The 18,854-nt window shown below is 46.8% G+C and overlaps 1 protein-coding gene across 2 annotated transcripts in view; it reads left to right on the forward strand.

Annotated features, from left to right (window-relative positions):
• The window catches only part of COL5A1 (collagen type V alpha 1 chain), a 139,152-nt gene that overhangs the window by 90,362 nt on the left and 29,936 nt on the right, over window positions 1–18,854 (forward strand). For both annotated transcript variants that reach the window (XM_065853747.2, XM_065853746.2), the window contains exons 21-34: window positions 340–393; window positions 1,582–1,626; window positions 2,227–2,280; window positions 2,895–2,939; window positions 4,057–4,110; window positions 6,410–6,454; window positions 8,043–8,096; window positions 9,118–9,162; window positions 9,900–9,953; window positions 11,605–11,712; window positions 12,321–12,374; window positions 13,529–13,582; window positions 17,755–17,799; window positions 18,231–18,284. In XM_065853747.2, coding sequence (XP_065709819.1) covers window positions 340–393; window positions 1,582–1,626; window positions 2,227–2,280; window positions 2,895–2,939; window positions 4,057–4,110; window positions 6,410–6,454; window positions 8,043–8,096; window positions 9,118–9,162; window positions 9,900–9,953; window positions 11,605–11,712; window positions 12,321–12,374; window positions 13,529–13,582; window positions 17,755–17,799; window positions 18,231–18,284 — 765 coding nt within the window. The remainder of the gene's footprint in view (window positions 1–339; window positions 394–1,581; window positions 1,627–2,226; window positions 2,281–2,894; window positions 2,940–4,056; window positions 4,111–6,409; window positions 6,455–8,042; window positions 8,097–9,117; window positions 9,163–9,899; window positions 9,954–11,604; window positions 11,713–12,320; window positions 12,375–13,528; window positions 13,583–17,754; window positions 17,800–18,230; window positions 18,285–18,854) is intronic.

Below are 18,854 nucleotides of genomic sequence, written 5' to 3' on the forward strand. Positions count from 1 at the left end.
CCCAGCTAGAATGACTTGGCTGCAAAGTGTTTTGCATCACTGTGTGCATTACAGGGTAACCCAAGAATATGATTAAATTAATTAAAAAAAAAAAAAGAAGGTTTCAATTGGTCCTCTTCCGATCCAAAGAATAAATGCCTGTGCTTATATTATTTATCTTCATAATTCAAGGGTTTCTCTTACCGGTTTGTAAAATTTGTTACTGCAAAACCAACAAGGTCATTGCCGTGCAGCTCTGACCTTCCCCAGGCAGAGCGATGCTCAGCCGTGCACAAGCTCACCCCGATCCACGCTGGGGGTGTCACTGGGAATGTTAACCCTGTTTCTTTCCACCAACAGGGACCTCGTGGGCTGTTGGGACCGAAGGGGCCACCAGGACCCCCCGGGCCACCGGTGAGTTCTGGGCGCTGCTGCCCTCCTCAGCTTTGCAGGCACAATAACCCGTCCCCATTAGTCATTCAAGCAGATGATACAGCTGCATAATTTTGTATGTCTGTGCAAAAAAAAAAAAGGAGTGGTCAAAAAAATATTATGGCTTAGAGTCCATATTCTCCCTCATTTTCAGTGGTGTCACGTCCATTTACAGCAGCTCAAGCTTTGGCCTACCTGAGTAAATATTAATGCCTCGCTCAGGCCGAAAGGGAAGAATGAGAGTTATTAACACAGTGGCTTTGCTATTAAATTTTGCCTGGGGGCTGGTGAGGCTTTAAAGCAGTTTGCTCATGTTTCGGGTGAAAGCTGAGTAAAGAAGGTGCTGTTTTTCATTCGGGAGACAGTCACCTTATCTGCCGTGCGCTGCTGGAAGTGCTGACTCAGGGGCTCTCTCCATAAATCACTGCAGCTCACTAAAGTCCCTGAACTTAAAAACTTAAACCCAGGCTCCTGCTAGAGTTAAAGGGGTCAGCATTTAATGGTGAGAGCTGTGCAGCCCTTAAACCCTCCTGGGACACAAAGACATCTTCACTTTGAGCTCCTAGTCTTGCTGAAATTTAACGAGGTTTTGGGATCTGCTCCAAAACTCAAGGATGTTGTTACACACAGATAAGTTGCCTCACCAGAGCAAAACCGTGGCAGGGGAACATCTCTATTTGACCATGTACCATGTTCACCCCCTTAATGAAGAAGCTCAGGGTGTGTTTGACCCCAGCTGCCTTTTATGGTCAAATCCTAATTTTGGCACGAGGCAGCACAGCCCCATTGGCTTCACCTGCTGCCATGTTGATTGATGCATTCATGTCCTGAGCAAGGTCTTTTGACCAGTCCTTCCTTTTCATTTGTTACTCCACTCCTGCTCACTGTTGGAGCTGATCAGCTGTGATACTTAACCGAGATTCGCTCGACCTGGTGCTGATTCTGTCTCACAGGTTAAACCAGTGGGGAAAACACTGAAATGATTTCTTTCGAGTGTAAACTGGATTTGTGGAATTGACTGCTTTACCAAACACCTTGAAAATTGTGCCCTTTCCACATGGTCCAAAGTAACTCCCAAGGTTTTGTTATTTTTTAAAGGCAATTTCTCCGCTTTTGTGGTGCAGAATAACGAGATGTTTTCTTAGTGCTGTTTTTTCAATCCTTTCTCAGGGTGTGGCTGGTATGGATGGACAAACAGGTCCCAAGGGGAATGTGGTAAGTTCTCACTGCACACTTTACAGATGGTTCAGATATTATATAGAGCAAAATGTAAAATGTACTCTATTAAATTAGATTTGCTAATTGCTTTTTAGCCTGGTCCAGATTCCTATCAGAGCCTGTGAAACCCACAGAGACTATCTTCCTACAGCAAATGGATGTTAATTTATTATAATTTCTGATGGAATTACACATTATTTCCCCATGAAAGATCAAACATTTTCATCGAGATGTGTGTTGTCCTAATGAATATCAAAATATAGTAATTCAACTGAGAGGGAAAAAAAAAGTCCTTTATGTGCCTCATACTCTGTACTAATCAGCTGCAATGGGCTCCCTGTGGAAGAGCCCAACGCAAAGCCAGGTTGTGTTAAAGCCCAGCTCAGCTCCTTTGAGCTGCATGTCCATGCAGAGAACTGAGTTGTGCCCTAAAATCACTTCACCCCTCCCTATCCCACCGCAGAGAGAAGCTGTTTCCCTTTCCCAGGAGCTCTTGGGTATCAGTGGTGGGTTAGAGAAGGTGTCGAGATGCTGCGGGAGGGTTTGGACTCTGCTCTCGCCTTTCCAGCCTTCAGCCCTGCCCTTGTCTCCTCACAGGGTCCCCAGGGTGAGCCGGGTCCCCCAGGACAGCAGGGTAACCCAGGTGCTCAGGTAAGAGAAAAACTCATTTTCCGATGGGTAGGAAAAAGGAATGATGTTTTTGAACAAGCTTCACTCCCCCGCGGAAATATGGACCGGCAATATTGAGATTTGCTGGGAAGTTGTGTGATGATACATCGCTGGCCCAAAATCTTTCTGAAAATGCTCCCGGGTTTCACAACCCCCCAGTTCTCACCTGGGTTTTGCTGCTGTGATGCGAAGCCAAACCCAGGTCCCTGCAGTCTCTTCGGCCGAGTCGCATCTTGTGGCTCACGTCTGGTTTTTAGCGTCCCACGGTCAGGTTGCTCCGGAGCCAGATGGGAAATACAGATGTGCAAGCCTTGCTGTCAGCTTCCTCCGCGGTTCTCAGCAAGTCTCGCTCCTCCAAGCATCTCTGTTTCCATGATCCTGGCTGCACACAGCAGAGAGGTGCAGCTCTCCAGAGGGGGCATGCAGCGCAATAATGAAATTTTATCGTCTCTTGCAAGACATTTTGAGAATGAATGGAGCTGGGGAAATCCCCAGCCGTTGCAGGCACTAGAATGATGCTCAGCTGAGGTGCTGCCAAAATGCGTTTGGAAGGGATAACTTGTTACTTAATGACCTTAGCTTTTTTCTTTTCACAGGGTCTTCCAGGTCCACAAGGCGCAATCGGTCCCCCAGGAGAAAAAGTACGTTTAAATACTTGCTTAAGACAACTGTTGCCATTAATATGCATTTGCTACTTCAGCTGCTCCTTTGCCCCATATGCAACATCTGTTTGCAGCCGTGTCTATGAAAGTCTAATGCCTCTCATTCCAGACAGAAGAGAGACAAGAAAGCACAGTTTACGTCTAATTCATAATATTTGCATTCATTTCCCCTCTTAAGAGAAACATTTTGAAGGCAGCCTATGGTAAAGCATTAGGAGAGGACTGAAAATTGTCTTTTTTGTGTGGGCTAAATGCCTGGAAGTCTGAGTGGGATGGTAATGGGAAGAGCTGGAGGATTTGGCTCCCTCTGCCTCCTCCCTGCTGCTGCTGTTGATGTGGGGCAGGTTGTGGCCTCAGTTTCCCCCAACCATCAGGGTTTAAACAAGGGGAACTGTTTTGCCTACAGAGGAGCAATTCACCCGGTGTTTGCTCAGCTCCCGGTGGGTAAAGACACAGCGTGCATCCCAGGAGAATCCCACTCTTGCCTTGACAGCGTGCTGTGGACCCCAATTATCGATAATTCTCCTGCAAACGAGCCCATTAGCAGTTCTGCCAGATAAAGGGCTCTCTGGTTTCAGTGCTGAGTCACACAGCAGCTGTGGTGTGAGAAATCAGGGGGTTGCTTAATTAAAAAGGTAATTATTGAACAGTGTTATAGCAGCAAGTGCAGTCAATTGGAGCAGCTCCACTTGTCCTTTGCCAGTGAATCTCCCTGCCGTTTGTCACCAACGAACGGCCATTTCTTGGTCCAGTGGGCCCCATAGTTTGATATCTTCCAGCTTGTGCTTACACACATGTGCAGCATCGTGCCCTTTCGCAGGACAACAGCTGGATGCTTCGTGTCCCACTGTCTCCTGCTGAGCTCTCATTGCTGTGTTGTGTCTGTGTGAGATGCTGGCAGCATCTCAGGGTGCTGGGAGAGTCTGCCCAGAGAAATAAGCAGACTCTGACAAGTCACGGCAGCTTTTCCAACAGAATGACCTCTCTGAAGCCTTTCACAGCTAGGAAGAGCAAGAAGTGTGTCTGAAAAGCTCCATCCTCCAGAGCTCTGGAGACTGACCATTGCAGCTGCTGACTTTGTACTGTTTGTTTTTAGGGGCCGCTGGGCAAACCTGGTCTTCCTGGCATGCCTGGTGCAGATGGTCCTCCGGTAAGTTTTCCTCTCTTGGGTCTCTGCTTGGCACCAGATCCTGCACCCACCCATTGCAGGGTGCTCCATGGGATGTGCACCCTGTGAGCCTGCGAGGTCAGGCTCGCCCTGCCCATGTTTTGGCTGGATTGAAGGGTCTGAGTTTGAGAAGTCCTGGCCTTGCTCCAAGCTTTGCTCAGCCTCGCATCACACCACGAGATACTTCTCACCATCTCTTCGGTCCTTTCTTTCCCCTTCTCCTGTTTCTCCCCTCGGTTTTAGGTAGGTTGGCAGCTCACCGAGGTGAGGATGGTCTTGCGTGTGTTTGTTCATCCTGCACCACTGGCACAGGGTTGTCCTCATCTCGCTCGGGGCTGTCGGGCACTGCTGCAGAACGGTGATAAGAACAGGTTGAAATTGCCTGTCAGCTTCGTATTCTTGCAGCTTCCTCCTAATCCTACTTCAAACATCATTTGCTCCTTCCCCTGGAAATTGGTCTTAAAAATCTTTGGCCTTTCAACCTGATCTCATTTTTACACACCTCAGAGGCATCTGGTTTTTAGAATGACAAATGGGAAATAGTTACATTCCACTAATGCAAATGCAGAGTATGACAAGAAAAAAATTGCATTTCCCACCCTGGGATTATCATTCCTAGGAGGGCATTTTGAACATCCGTACAATTGTTAGCTGAGTCAACAGAGCAGCTAAAACAAAGCCCACAATGTCTCTAAGGCTGCAGCTTTCAATGTGAAATTCCTACAGCAGCCTCCAGGGAAGCTGAGCTGGAGAAGATGCCAGGTCTATTTTTGTACAGACTGAAGGCTGTGAGACCTGCGACGCTGAGCACCCGTGGGTGTGCGTGGACATGGTCCTTTGCCATGTACAGACAATGCGTAGGTTTGTAAGAATATGGGTTGCTCAGTCGAAGCACAACCCCCCCTGCCAACCAGTTCTTTTAATAGGAATTGGTCTTGGGAGACATCTGAAAATCCCCCAGGGCCTGAAGCATCTCGCTGCGAAAGTCAATCAAGATTTTGATCTTAGCAGCGGTAATGGAGATGGGCATTTTGGAAATGGGAATGATTTAGTGTAGAGCAGACAAGGGCTTTTGAACTCTTGCTGCGCTTAGATTTTGCCTCCCCCAGCGTGCAGATGTCAGGAGCTGAAGGCGAGTGTGGCTGGATGATCCCCTTTGTGCACTGATGCTCTTGGTGCCATTTAAACCCAGAGATGCAGATTGCATTTTCCCCTGCATTTTGTTGATGTATAAATGACAGCTGTCATTTTGTTTCTTTATTAAACCAGTGTATTTTATGAAATCTGTCTTGTCTGACATCGCTGTTCCGAAGACTGCTGATGGGAAATAGTCTTGTGATTTTACTTGTTATATTGCTGGAAAGTCATTTGTGTATTTAGAAGGGAGTTCAGAAGTAAAGAAACCACTGAGTGCAGAAGTTCTTAGAGGGTTTAGAGGAGCTGGATGTGTTCTCATCATCTTTATTTAAAAGTAAAGGTCCCCGGGTGTGTAGTGAGTGCCCTCATAGGGAGCCTGGTGCTTCTGTACAGACACTGCCAACCAAAGTCACCTTCCATCCTGGCTCCACTTTGTCTCCAACAGTAGGAAAATTAACACTAAAAACTACTTTAATGGATTTCCCCCATTTCTTGCTAATCCTCCAAGCTAAATCTGAGGCAACTCACGCTTTTGTTTTCTACTGACGGCAACCCCAGCAAAAGGCTTCTAAAGGCCTATGAATTGGAAACTCTTGGATGTTGAGTTATTCAGCATCTAATCCCAAGAGGAATGCTGGCCAGTGCCCAACCAGCCGCTGTCTGACGGGGATGCAGGTTGGCCGAGCGTTTGTCATGGGATCTTGTAATGGACTCTAGGAATTAGGAAATTAATGAGGGGCTCTGACCAGTCTGGGCATCTTGTGATCTCCACAAGTCTGCTAGCACACAGAGCTGATTTTGTCTGTTTTCCTGTCTGCAAAGTTTATATGGTGTTTGCTGCTGAACTCATTGAGGTGTTCTAATAGGGGAAGAATATTGCAAAATGGTTTGTGCTTCTCTGTTGAAAGGTGGTGAAAAGTAACAGCGTAAAATAACCAGGTATAAAACCACCAAGGACCCCAGTGGGGGAAGCTTTCTCATACAAGTTGGCTTCAGGGAGGCTACTTGTATCAGTAAGAGCTTTCTGGAGAGCAACTCTTCTCTTACAAATAAACCACAGCTGCCTGAGTGTGCTTGTTGGCTTCTGAAGCGTTAGACGTGCACTAAACCATTTCCCTCTTCCCTTTGTCTCTTTTATTTGTAGGGTCACCCTGGCAAGGAAGGTCCTCCTGGAGAGAAAGGGAGTCAGGTAGGTGTCAACCTATTGTCACCATTGAGGGGAAGGTCACGGTTGCTGGATGGAGACAGACATCGGTGGGGTGAGGGGATGGCCAGAAAGCTGGGGGATGTGGGTCAGTGCAGGGGGCAAGAAGCAAGGCCTGTTGAAATTTGGAAGCTGAGCCCAGCTTTCATCTGCTTGGGCGCCTTTTCTGGTGCTTGGGCGCCTTTTCTGGTGCTTGGGCGCCTTTTCTGGTGCTTGGGCGCCTTTTCTGGTGCTTGGGCTGGTCTTAACTCCTCTCAGTTTTCGTGTCAGGTAGCACTCCGTAGCCCAGTGGATGTGAACACTGAAACTGTGAACAGAAGCTTTCTCTTAATCAGACAAAAATATCATTCATGACACAGGGAATGCAGAAAATAACTCTTTTTGTATTCCTAGTCTTCCTTTTTCTTCCCCTCCCCCTCAAAGTCCCTCTTTAACAATATATTTGCGAATATTGCTGGAGGCTAGAGCCCTTGAATTATACAGTCGTCCGTCTGTCCAGGAGATTTACCATCTGCTTTCCCGCTGTGCCGCATTCAGTTGAAAAACATTACGTTTGTCAAAAGCCTTTGATTAGAGCGCAGTCCAGTTTGATGGGCGTCCGCTCGAGCTTTGCTCGTGTGCTGCACGGGGCACAACCCACGGCTGCAGCTGTTTGTCCTCTGGCGTCACACAAGGCAAAGAAGACAAATGCTGGTCTCTGCAGAACATGAGAAGCTAATAAGTGGTTGTGCTGGCACTCCTTGTGCTGGGAGATGCTCGGTGAACGTTTAGGTGATCTCGGAGCGGGGCTGATGCTGCAGGTCTCCAGCCAATGCTCACGCGAGGTCTGGGATGCTGCTGGACCTGTCGGCTCCATCTGGCTGCCAGGCTGGAAAAATTCACCTGTCTCAGGCTGGGAGAAGTGGAAAGGTTTTTGTTTAGTTAGGGAATAAAAGCCAACGGGGTTCTATAAAGAATATGATGTATATGCAGGTGTAAGACAGCGTTCCAGTGAGGGTGGGAAGGACGGTTTTTGCAGGGCACGTATCGGGTGCCGTGTCCAGCGCAGTTCCTGGTGTCTCCAGGGATCTGCAGCTTTTGGTGCCAGAAGGGAGCTCTGTGAGCACCTCCTGTCCTACAACTGAGGCCAAAGGACATCACCCAAAGCTTGTACCTCAAGCGATAACTCCTCTCTGTGATCATCATCACAAGTTCTGCTGTGTTACAGCAAAACCAGGATAGTTTGGGAGTGGGAAGACAGCAGAACATGTCCTTTCCCTCTCAGAGAACTTGTTATTTTCTTTAATCTGAAACACAGATCACCATTCTTACACATAAATTCTCTTTCTAACAAGTTGTTGCTGTCTTTTCCTCTTTTCCTGTCATATGCCATTGGCTCAGCCCTGTGCACCTGCTCGGGGTGATCTTCCTGTAGTGATATTTTGAGCTATTTTCAGATGTCCATTGCCATGTAGTCTAAAGCAGACAGATGCCTGGGAGAGATAGATATAGATATATAATATGTGGTTTTCTACACACACCCTCCTTATTGCTGCACCTTTGTGTTGATTTTTTGATGTGTTTTTCACCCCAGGGTCCACCAGGCCCTCAGGGCCCCATTGGTTATCCAGGACCACGTGGAGTCAAGGTGAGGAAGATGCAAAACCAGTGTCTGTGGTGTTGCTTGTTCAATTTGAGTTCTCTGGTGGGCACAGATGCCCTTTGAGGATGCTTAGGGCCACCACTGAGCATGTTTACTGCTCAGGCAAGCCTTCGTCCAACCTCTTGCAGGCCATGAGGATCCTCTGCTTTCCAATAACCCCTCCTAGCATCCTTCAGCGCTTTGGAGAGATTTCTCTTTTAATTCTTTGTAGGCATGGCTCAGTCCCATTCCAATCATTTCCAGTTTACAACCGAAGTAAATCTCAGCCAGAATGTGGAGACTTTAACAAGGCCTGTTAATAAAACAAAATAGCCTGTTATTAAAACAAAGCAAGCTTTTCATGTTGCTGATCCAAAAGCTTGTTGGACAAAGCCTGGGCATCTCAGCAATGTGCTTTGAGTTCCAGCTCTTTCCTCGCTCCTGCTGCCTGCAGCACTTACATGCTGATAAGAAGGCAGTGGGAACTTTGTTCCCCATTCAGCTCTTGCTATTATACCTATCAAGATGTATTAGTTCAGGTGCATTCCAAAGGTCCAATGAATCTGCAGGGATCTGTGCTAGCAGATACCAACACAGCTTGGGGACCAGCTGTAGGTGAAGTTAAGCCCTCTTAAACCACTTCATCTTTCTTTTTCAATAGCAGAAACCCATTTGCTGTTCTGGCTTCAAAATTTAAGCGGGGTGTCAAAATCTAAGCTGCTTGGTCATTTCTTGCAAAATTGTACATTGAGACGTAGTGGTCCATTAGGGAATGGTTGGCTAATGTGTTTACCTCTAAAGCGGAGCTGTTCCACATTACAAAGGTCTAGAGAAAGCGTGTCATTCGCCAAACAGACAAGGTTCTGCTTCCTACAAGCAGTGTTCTATTAGCAATGTGTTTTGGAACATCACAGTTTGCAGAGATACCCCTGTCAACATCGTAGGAAGCCAAAATCACCGTGATTAATGATTCTTGATCCTTAAGCTTACCTATACCCTTGTAACATCTTGTTTTATCCCCTACAAGGGAGCAGATGGTGTTCGTGGACTAAAAGGCACCAAAGGTGAAAAGGTGAGTTAACACTGAATGTTTGGATTGACTTTTTACAGTCCCTGAGTGTTTTTGCAGACTGGTCCCTCAGGATGCTCCCCAAGATGTTTTCTCCTGCATGGGGGTGTTCTCTTAGAGCAGAGAGGCTGAGCACCCCAAGGACTGATCACCTCTTTGTTTTTGGAGCGGACACAGGCTGGGTTCCTTTCCCCAGCAATTTGTTAGCAAAGCTGATCCTTTTAGTTGGGGAATCCTTCCAAACTTTAAAAGTCTTTGTGGGAACTGTGTCGTCTTTGCCTATGCGAGAGTTGCTGTAGGATAAAATAAATTATTGATTTGAGCTGTGCAATTAAACCTTGGCTGAGAGAAATATTGCCACTTTCCTAGAGGTTGCCTCAAAGCATGGTGTAAAACATCCTCCATGCAAATAAAACCAATTATACTTCAGAAAGAATTGGTTTCCGGTACTGGCAAGGTGTCATTTTTCACTTTGGGCCAGATTTGTGATCTTGACTTGCAGACAGGATGGGATGTAGGGAATACTTGCTGTGATCCTTTGGGGACCTGGGTGGCCACAGCCTGGCTGGGTTTTCATGCCCATTTGTGCACACCACAGACTTAGAGAAGCCAATGGGATGGGCAATGGGAGACCTGATCTTGTTCCTCCAGGTAGGGGCCATACAGTGAGCTTAGAGAAGCTTTTTTTAATTATTTTTTCATCTATCCACCCTGTCTGTTTTTTCCTCTCTGATATTTAGGGTGAAGATGGATTCCCTGGCTTCAAAGGTGACATGGGCATCAAAGGAGACCGGGTAGGTGTCTGTGACCGATGGGCCCTGGTAGGGCTTTGCCTTTCAAGCCTGGGCGTTATCATGCAAGTGCAGCTCAGGGAGAGAGACGCTTGTCAAAGTCCTCTGGCACATCCTGTCCCAACTCAGGGACTCGGGAATTTCATGTTCATGTCAAGTACAGCAGCTGTAAATCCTGAAACGTGCTAGTCCTACCTTGAAGGTAAAATAAACAGTGATAATAGAGGGCCCTGTCTTGCTGCTTTGACTGCCAGGATTATTGCACAATGTAGCTATATCATGTATTCATTTCCAGTATGTCTTTTCCCACATAATATTCCATTTAGGCTCTGGTAGGCATCTTCATTTGCTGAGCCTGATGTTCTTCTATACCATCAACATGAAGAGTGAAGTTACCAGGAACACACTTTAATAGAAGCAAAAGCAGCACTGTGAAAACTGCCAGGGGTGCGGTTTTGTATCAAACTCCTACCTTTAGCAGCAGGACAATTTGCCTGCTCGCAAAAGCATCTAAAATCAGTGGAACACACTGAAACACCTGAAAAAACAGGTGATGCTTGGATGTGGGCAGTGGATGCAGTCTGTCTGTCCATCCTCTGCCCCCAGCCCTTGGGGACAGGGGGATGTCCTTGTCCCCTCTCTGAGTGATGCATCGTCTGGGGCTCAGTGTCCCCCCTGAGCTCTGAAGCTCTCCCAGGGCTCAAGGAAGCTCTGCTGTTGTTCATCTCCGTGTTCAAAGTAAAAATGCATGCCTTGCGTGAAGTCTTGTAAAAGTGGAAATGAAATGCTCCGTTCCTCCTGGTGTTTAACTGTGTAATTAAACAGTTAAAATAATTGGAAACTTCCCCAGCCCCCACTTCCCACCAAGGAAGGAGGAGCGAAGGTGGCATCCCGGGGAGGTGGCTCCTGTCAGACAGACACAAGCTCCTTCAAACAAAGCTGGTGACTCCAGTTCCCACCAGCGAGCTCTTTGTGTTTTGTGATGGGCTCTGAAAGGGCGAGGGGCACTCGGGAGCCCCGCAGATAAATCTGCGTCCATCCAGCTCTTGGTGAGTGAGAAGAAGGCCGTCTGTGTTCGCAGCGTGGAAGCTTCTCCTGTTACCGTGCGCGACAAAATGACAACTGTTGTTTTGTGTGCCAAAACCTGCAGTTGTCACAACAATTCATGTTAATAGCACGGTCCTCTCCGCTCTCAGATTTCCTAATGATTTTCAGCACAAAAGCTTCAGCCCAGTCTTTCTTCTCCAGTTACCCAGTTTAACCCTCAATTAAACACTTCCCAGGTTTTGCTTGCGCATCAGACTGCGATTTGGGAAGCGGGAGGTGGCTAAAAGGGTTGGTTGCAATCAGAGCTAATGAAGGCTGTTTTGGTGGAGAGACGCTGTGTGTAGATGGGATAATTGGGCCACGGGAAAAGATGCTGTTGTGGGAGATAATGGCCAGGCTGTGTGAATGAAAGCCTGGTGCTTTAATAACGCTCTGCAATTTAATGTATGACAGTCTCCTCTGGGGCTCTTGGTGAAGACCAGCTTTCTCCAAGAGTTGCTTTAGCAGCTCCGTAGAATATCTGATTGCATCCCTGAGGGTGTTGCTGTCAATAAACAAGGGGTCTGGGACCTGCCTGCCCCATCAATGCTTTTCTTGTTGTCAACAGGGGGAAATCGGACCTCCTGGTCCCCGAGGTGAGGATGGTCCTGAAGGTCCCAAAGGTCGCTCTGGCCCCAATGGAGATCCCGGCCCTCTTGGTCCTGCTGGAGAGAAGGTGAGCGAAGGATGGAATCACACAGGGAGGTTTTACAGGAAAACCCACTTTTCTTTGTGTATCCTGGGTGGGTGGCCGGGACAGTGCCCAGCATGGGGGAGGCAGTTTTAGGGCAGAGGGATGAAGAGGAGCTTCAGGAGCTTTGTTTGAAGTCTGGCCTGAGTTGCTGAATGCAAAGACCAGGGGAGATGGTTTTACTTCTGTGGTGTGATTTGAGCGTGTTGAAATGTTGGTTTCTTTGGGGTTATCTGCTTGGGTACAATGTCTTGGAAAAAAAAAGACCGGGGGGGAAAAATGGGGAATTTGAAAGTATCGTGGACTCCAGTCTGATTTCTAGAGGCATCCAGCTGAAAAAGAAGCAAAAAGGTAGTAAAAAATCACCATTCCTCACTAGGTCCCAAGATGTTTACAGGGCTCACTCTGCATCAGCCCCACTGGGCTTCCCCCGGGGAGGGCAGAGGATGGTCCCGGTGTCCTGAGGGCTTTATTCCACTCACGTCATTTCTGCTCTGTTCTTGACTTCTCTGCACTTGGCATCTCTCCTTTCTGCTGGAGCTGCTCCCAAGGTCTCTGTTGCCCATGCTAACGCCCTTTTCTTTGTGTTTCAGGGCAAGCTCGGCGTGCCAGGACTGCCCGGCTACCCAGGCAGGCAGGGCCCGAAGGTAACTGGGATGGATCCAGCCCCAAATTGGTGCAGGATGTGCTGGGGAGCCCAGCAGACACTGGCCAAGCACTGCTGGTGATGCTGGGCTGAGCCCCCGCTAATGAGATGAGGTGGAACAGCAGCATCTCCTACCGCATGATCCTTCCTTCCCCTTATGCAGGACACTTACAGATTTACAAATAAGTGATGGGTTCTGCATCACTTGGGTCTCCTGCACAGTGGTGGGACGGGGGCTGCAGCAGCGATGGGTAGAAGCAGGGTCCACATGAGCTTTGTGCTAGTAACAGGCACGATAGTCCTTCTCCGTGCATTAAGTTTTATATCTTCAAAGCTCTGCACTAGTGTTAACTAATTAATTAAGGAAAACGGCTAATGAACCAGGGTTTCCCTGAAATTAAAGTAAAATTGCCGTTTGCAGATTCGCAAACGTCCTTTGTAGCTTATCTGCACGCCCACCTTCGTTTGGGCCATTTGAAGATGTTCTTTTTAAATTAAAACTGCTAATTCCACTACACAGACGAAGGCTGCAGCCGGGTTTTTACATGCCCTGGAGGCTTTGGGAACCTATGTCTTTGTTAACTTTAAGAAAAATATTTTATTATTCATGTTCATTGCTTGAAAAAAGAAAAAACACAGGCTTGTTTAACACTAGAGACATAATTATCTGCAAGAGATTGTTTCCTGGTTGTGGTGTTGATGGTTTAATTTTAAATTTGCATTTTATATCTGGGGAAGGGGTGGGTTTTTTTGCATTTCTTCATCTAATCCATATTTTAAGAGCAGCAGCAGCTACTCTCCAGGCACTCACATCAGAAAGGAACAAACCAGGAGTTAAATTTTCATGTACAATATGTAGTGACTTAGGAGCTAAAAGCCAAAAACTTGCCTGTTCCCCAGGCACCCGGTACAACCGTGGGCTTGGACCTCTGCAGTGACTCATAACGAGGCATGGACCTTGTTGGTGGTGTTATTTTTGGATGAAATTTAGTTTCTGAGGTCATTTCGGGTCTGTCTTTGGGTTTGGTTTTATTAAGGGAAGGTTAAAAAAAGGTTTAGATATCCGTGGGTGCTCACTGGGGGTTATTCCAGGCAGAGCTGCTCCTCGTGGTGTCCTGAACCACTTTGTCTCTCTTTTCTTCCCCCCCCTCCAAGGGCTCTATCGGCTTCCCAGGATTTCCAGGCGCCAACGGAGAGAAGGGCACACGGGTAAGAGCCGCTTTGAGGTGCTTTCCTGCTTGTTTTTCCCCTCCAAATGAAGGTCCTTGGGCAGGACGTGGGGAATGCTCCCTTGCCAGCAGCTGCTGGGTTGGTTTTGCACCAAGGGGTTGCCCAAAAAGCCTCATCCCACCCCTCACATCCCAGGCAAGAGGCTCCTGATGCCGGGTGTTGGGAGAGGAGAGTCCTGTAATAGCCCAGGCAGCTCTGCAGACAGCAGCTTTCCAATTAAACACGGGAAATTTTTCCCTCAAGATATTTTGAAGAGATTTCTCTGAAGCTGGATCCTTCCCGCGCTGTCAGACATCGCTCAGGGCATGAAGATCTTTTAATTAACAGTAATTACTAGAGATGGGTGAATCTGTTCAGAAGCAGCGAGACCCATCTTTAACCTAACTTGAGATTCAAAGGCATAGCTGAAAACACTCTTCCAAGTTCCTCCTTTATATAATGAAAGTTGTTGTAAATTCATAAACACCCTTAAAATGTGGGGGGTCCATCCTCCAGACTTGTCCCTCCCTCTCATCCCACATCTTTGCTCCTGAGTAGGGAATGTCTGAATACACTGGTGACTTTATTTGTGCTTGAATTAGGGGATCCAGAGTAGAAACATGAAGTAATTTTCTGCACCAGCTCTGGTCACAGGGATTAAAAGGGAGGGAGTGAAGAGCAAGTGGAATTAGTTTCCTTTTTACTCTCATTTAAATACAAATGACTTCTAGCAGACGTGTTTGATAGGAGCCCGGAAAATATAAATCACTTTGCACTGCATTAATATCACACCACTGAAATTTGGTTTATACCCACTCCCCCTTTTATTTTTTTTCCACTGAGTAATTTTGATTTCATTCTAAAGTACAAGTGTAGCATCCTCTCCCCTCCCTCTGTGAGAGGAGGGAGGCTGTGAATAAGGCAGCTGCTCCAACAGCCTTGAATTCACTGCAGCCCTATAATTACCACCCGCCTTCTCGAATATACAGCAATAAAATCCTTGGGCTGAATTTTTGGGTGGTTTAAAACAGGAGATGTGTTGCTTTGCATCCCCGAGCATCCACATCCCTCTTGCTCCATCTGCTCATTTTATTCGGGAGGGATGGAGACTCAGACCCCGCTGGGTGGGAAACCTTTTGGGGAGTGGAGCAGGTACCAGGAGCTGATGAACCAATGATGGGACAAGGGGTAATGGGTACAAACTGGAACACAAAAGGTTCCACTTAAATTTGAGAAGAAACTTCTTCATGGTGAGGGTGTCAGAGCCTGGCCCAGGCTGCCCAGGGAGGTTGTGGAGTCTCCTTCTCTGCAGACATTCAAACCCGCCTGGACACCTTCCTGTGGAACCTCAGCTGGGTGTTCCTGCTCCATGGGGGGATTGCACTGGATGAGCTTTCCAGGGCCCTTCAACCCCTGACATTCTGGGATTTGTAAGATGGGGAAAAAACCCCAAGCATTAAGCTGGTTGAATTTTGGCCATGTCCAACCTGAAAGGGATTGAGGGGAGGGAGCAGGTGTATTGGGAAAGGCCCCAGCTTTAGGACCGAGGTAATAATAATAAAACAATAAAAGACAAATTCAGCAGTATTTATTATTAATTATGGTAATTTGTTTTTTCTCTCTACTTTGTGATTTTAACATTTGTGCCATTCCACACCCAGACCAGCAGTGTGCTTGTTTAATCAGTATGCATGGGAGGGAGAAAAGTTTCGTGGACAAATCCCTTTACTACAAGGAGCCCAGCTTGGAAATATTTTAAGAGCAGCAAAATACTGATTTTCAGTAACCGGTTTGGTATCCTCTTTTTTTTACTTCTAAGTATCCAATTTGAAATAAGTGAAAAGTAACGATACACAGAACGATAGACTGAGCTGGGATCGCACACACAAACTAAATAGAGACCATCAACTTAATTTAAACCTTGTTGAGTTAGACTTGATAAAGCCCCCTCTGTTTTTTCTTGGGACTGCTAAATTTGCTATTATTCATGAGTATGTCTGCATATAGTCAAGATAGAGAGTTTCTAAGTTTCTATTGTGGGGTAACCCAATTTGCAGCTGAAACAGTCAAAATTCATTTATCTTTTCTTTTTACAAGGTGTTAGTATTACACTATCCAATTGTTTGTATCCCAATAATATGAATCATATGTTTCCCTTGGCAATCATCATCACCCAGGAATTGAGATAAGCTCTCCAGGTTGTTATTTCAACAACACAAGGGGTCTTCCCAAGTCCTTAAGTAATTAAATAGGGTGAAATTAAATAGGGAATGGTGCAAACAGATCCTGAATTTTGGTGCCGTCAGAACCCACAGCCACTAAGGATCCCAAAGCTCCTGGCTGCTCAGCTGCACAAAAGGGCTGGCAAAATAAAAATGGGGAGGAAATAAAAATATAAAATAAAATATTTGGTGTTTTCAGAGATGTGTGACCTGTTAAATACAACGATAGTTTTGGCGAACGGTTGCTCGTCCTGGTCCCTGCAGCCAGGGACAAGCTGGGGTGAACTTGCCTGGATGTTTTCAAACCTTGCTCATAAAATCAATAGTTAGATGTGAATAAGTGGGTCTTATTTTTAGAGCTAATAGGCCTCTGCCATTAGCGCAGGGTAATAGATCTCCCCGCTCGTCCACTCTGACAGACCCTGGGGAGTGTGTGGAGGGACTGAAATCCACATCATTTATTTTGGGTGCCTAGAAAATAATCTGAATTTAGATGCCTTTCCCTCGCTATCCCTGAAAAATATAGGTCGGCGTGCATTTGCAGTGCTATATAAATTCTTTGCGACGTTACGCGGTGCAGTATGCATGATTAACGATAGCAATAAGCAGCAGAAATTTTTGCTTAAAAATGAAATTGGAGGAGGAAAGGAGTGCGCGGGGCTACCTGCGGGGAGGTGGCACACGCTCCTCTCCACTGGCTCTGAATTTAACCTCCCGTAGTTAAAGAAAAACTAGCTGGAGTATTTTAAAGTGATTTTTTTTAATTAATTAAAGAAAAGTATGCCAGCAGGGTTTATTAAATGGAGCTGCAGAACGAGGAAGGTTTAGCAGGACTAATTTTAGTAGCTTGAAGTTGATTGTAAAGTTTCCTAGCTCCTGTTTTTATGTTCTCCTGGCTAATGAACGCCAAATACGAGAAAGCAAGATTGTGAGATGATGGATTTGGGGCAGAAAATGGCAAGTGATACTTTAAGCGTTCTGTGCTTGTTACACAGAAAGCAAGGTTTTTTCTTCCTTCCTTTAGCAGGTGACTGGTAACAATAGTGGACTTCAGGCCCAAAAAATAAGATGAAAACTATGGGTATTTTTTTGGTAACTTGACAGAAGCCTAAACAGCGTTTTCAGGGAACAAGCTCTAAGCCATTAGTTTTCTTTTAGGCACAGGGTAATGGAGCTTAACGTGCTGCCAGATTTAGGCCCCAGCCGTCTCTGTCTTTTCTCTGTCAGGATTAATCACAGTCCCCCATTAGGGGAAGCTGAGTGCATCTGTCAGATCTCATAAGCCCGCTGCTTTGTCGTTGCTGCAAAACAATGTCTGAAATTACTTGTTTAGCGCAAAGTTCGCGGAGATGAAGAAAGATTTGTAAATATGTGGGGCGGCTTAATTGGCTTGAGCGGCATAAAATAACTGCTTGGGGCAGGAGCTCTGCCGCTGTTATTCCTTAAATATTTAACAGTCTTGCAATGCTTGTGTGTCGGTGGGAGCCAACCTGCCCTGCTCCCACCTTGGGAGCTGAGCGAAGGGACCACCAAAAATCAGTGGGAAAAGAGATTTTAGGGTTTGGGAAGTAAAGATAAGGGGGTTTTCTGCTGGCGCTGGTGCGCTGGCTGGTGTTTCAGGAGACTGCAAAGTCCAATGGGTGGCCTCATCTTTGAAAGCCTTTGTGGTGTTTGAAAGGGCTTGTGATACTTTTTATTAAGAGATTCCTTCCCTCAGATGGGAGGTGTTGTCTGGGCATGGGAATTGCCATCCAGGCCTGGCCAAGCATTATAAAGGAAAACAAATAAAGAATTAGGAGCCAAAAATAAACCTGCTGTTGTCCTTTCCATGGCAAAAGAGAACAGGAGGTTTTGGGGGCGGTTTGTGCGCAACACGCTCCATTGCGGGTTCATCTGCTGCGAGCTCAGCCCATGATGCCGCTAACTCCTCTTCATTTTGTTTCGTTTCAGGGGACACCTGGCAAACCGGGTCCAAGGGGGCAACGCGGTCCAACAGTAAGGATCCATTTTGTCATTCTCCTGCCTTCTGAAAGCTCGTTAAGACGGGGGGAAAGTGGGATCTGATTTACATCCTCGCTGGGTGGAATCTGACTGTTCACAGTTCAAGCTGAGCAGAGGAGACGCAGTGATTTGGGGCTGGGGCTCACTGGTGAACATGGTTTAAAGTCACCAGACCTTTGGTGGCTGTGACAAAGGCTCCTGTCATCCCTTGCTGCTGGTGGGATGGGTTGTTGACCTGGTGCAGCTCTGAGCAACCAGATCTGAGTGAGGATGTCCCTGCTCATGGTGGTGGTTGGACCGGATGAGCTTTGTAGGTCCCTTCCAACCCAAACCATTGTGTGATTCTCTTGGGTGCTTTGCCTGATCACAGTGTAGAGCTGTGGGTAGCAAAAGGGCTAAAATGTCATATTTTATGTCTTTTTAAGGGTCCACGTGGGGAAAGAGGCCCTAGGGGAAGCACTGGGAAGCCTGGCCCAAAGGTAAGGATTTGGGGAGACTATTGGAATTGTGTCCTAAAAAGTGTTGGTGTAAGAGACTGACTGGTTCGTTCCCCTCCATTTCCCTTCTCTCATTTCTCTGTTGTATTTTGAAAGCTGAGCCTTCCTGAGCTCCATTGCCCATCCAAACAGCTCATAACCCAACCATAAAGTATAGGCACAGGTCCTAAAAATGCGTTGGCCCACATTTCAGCAGGACATCGAGTCCATGCACGAATTAAGGGCCAGAAGAGGAGGGAACACCCACACATCAGGGACCAGCACAACCCTACAATCCACTGACGCTTCCCCGAAACCTTAATTTTTGGTGTTTAAGTGGCATTTGAACCGCCTTAGAGGCTCCATGGGTGAAGGGACATATATTGCTGCTGGGCTCCAGACCCTTGTGCCTTGCCGATCCACTTTGCACACCAAACTATGGTTGATCACTGGTAAAATAAGTATGTTTTTTCTACCAGCCATTCCAGAGGCGCACACAGCTCCAGAACCTGCTGCAGAGACTGATTAAGTGACCATCAATCGCCGGGCATGATGGAAGCAAAGCTTTTGTAG

The sequence above is a fragment of the Patagioenas fasciata genome, chromosome 20 (assembly GCF_037038585.1).
Source record: "Patagioenas fasciata isolate bPatFas1 chromosome 20, bPatFas1.hap1, whole genome shotgun sequence".
In the NCBI taxonomy this organism is placed as follows: domain Eukaryota; kingdom Metazoa; phylum Chordata; class Aves; order Columbiformes; family Columbidae; genus Patagioenas; species Patagioenas fasciata.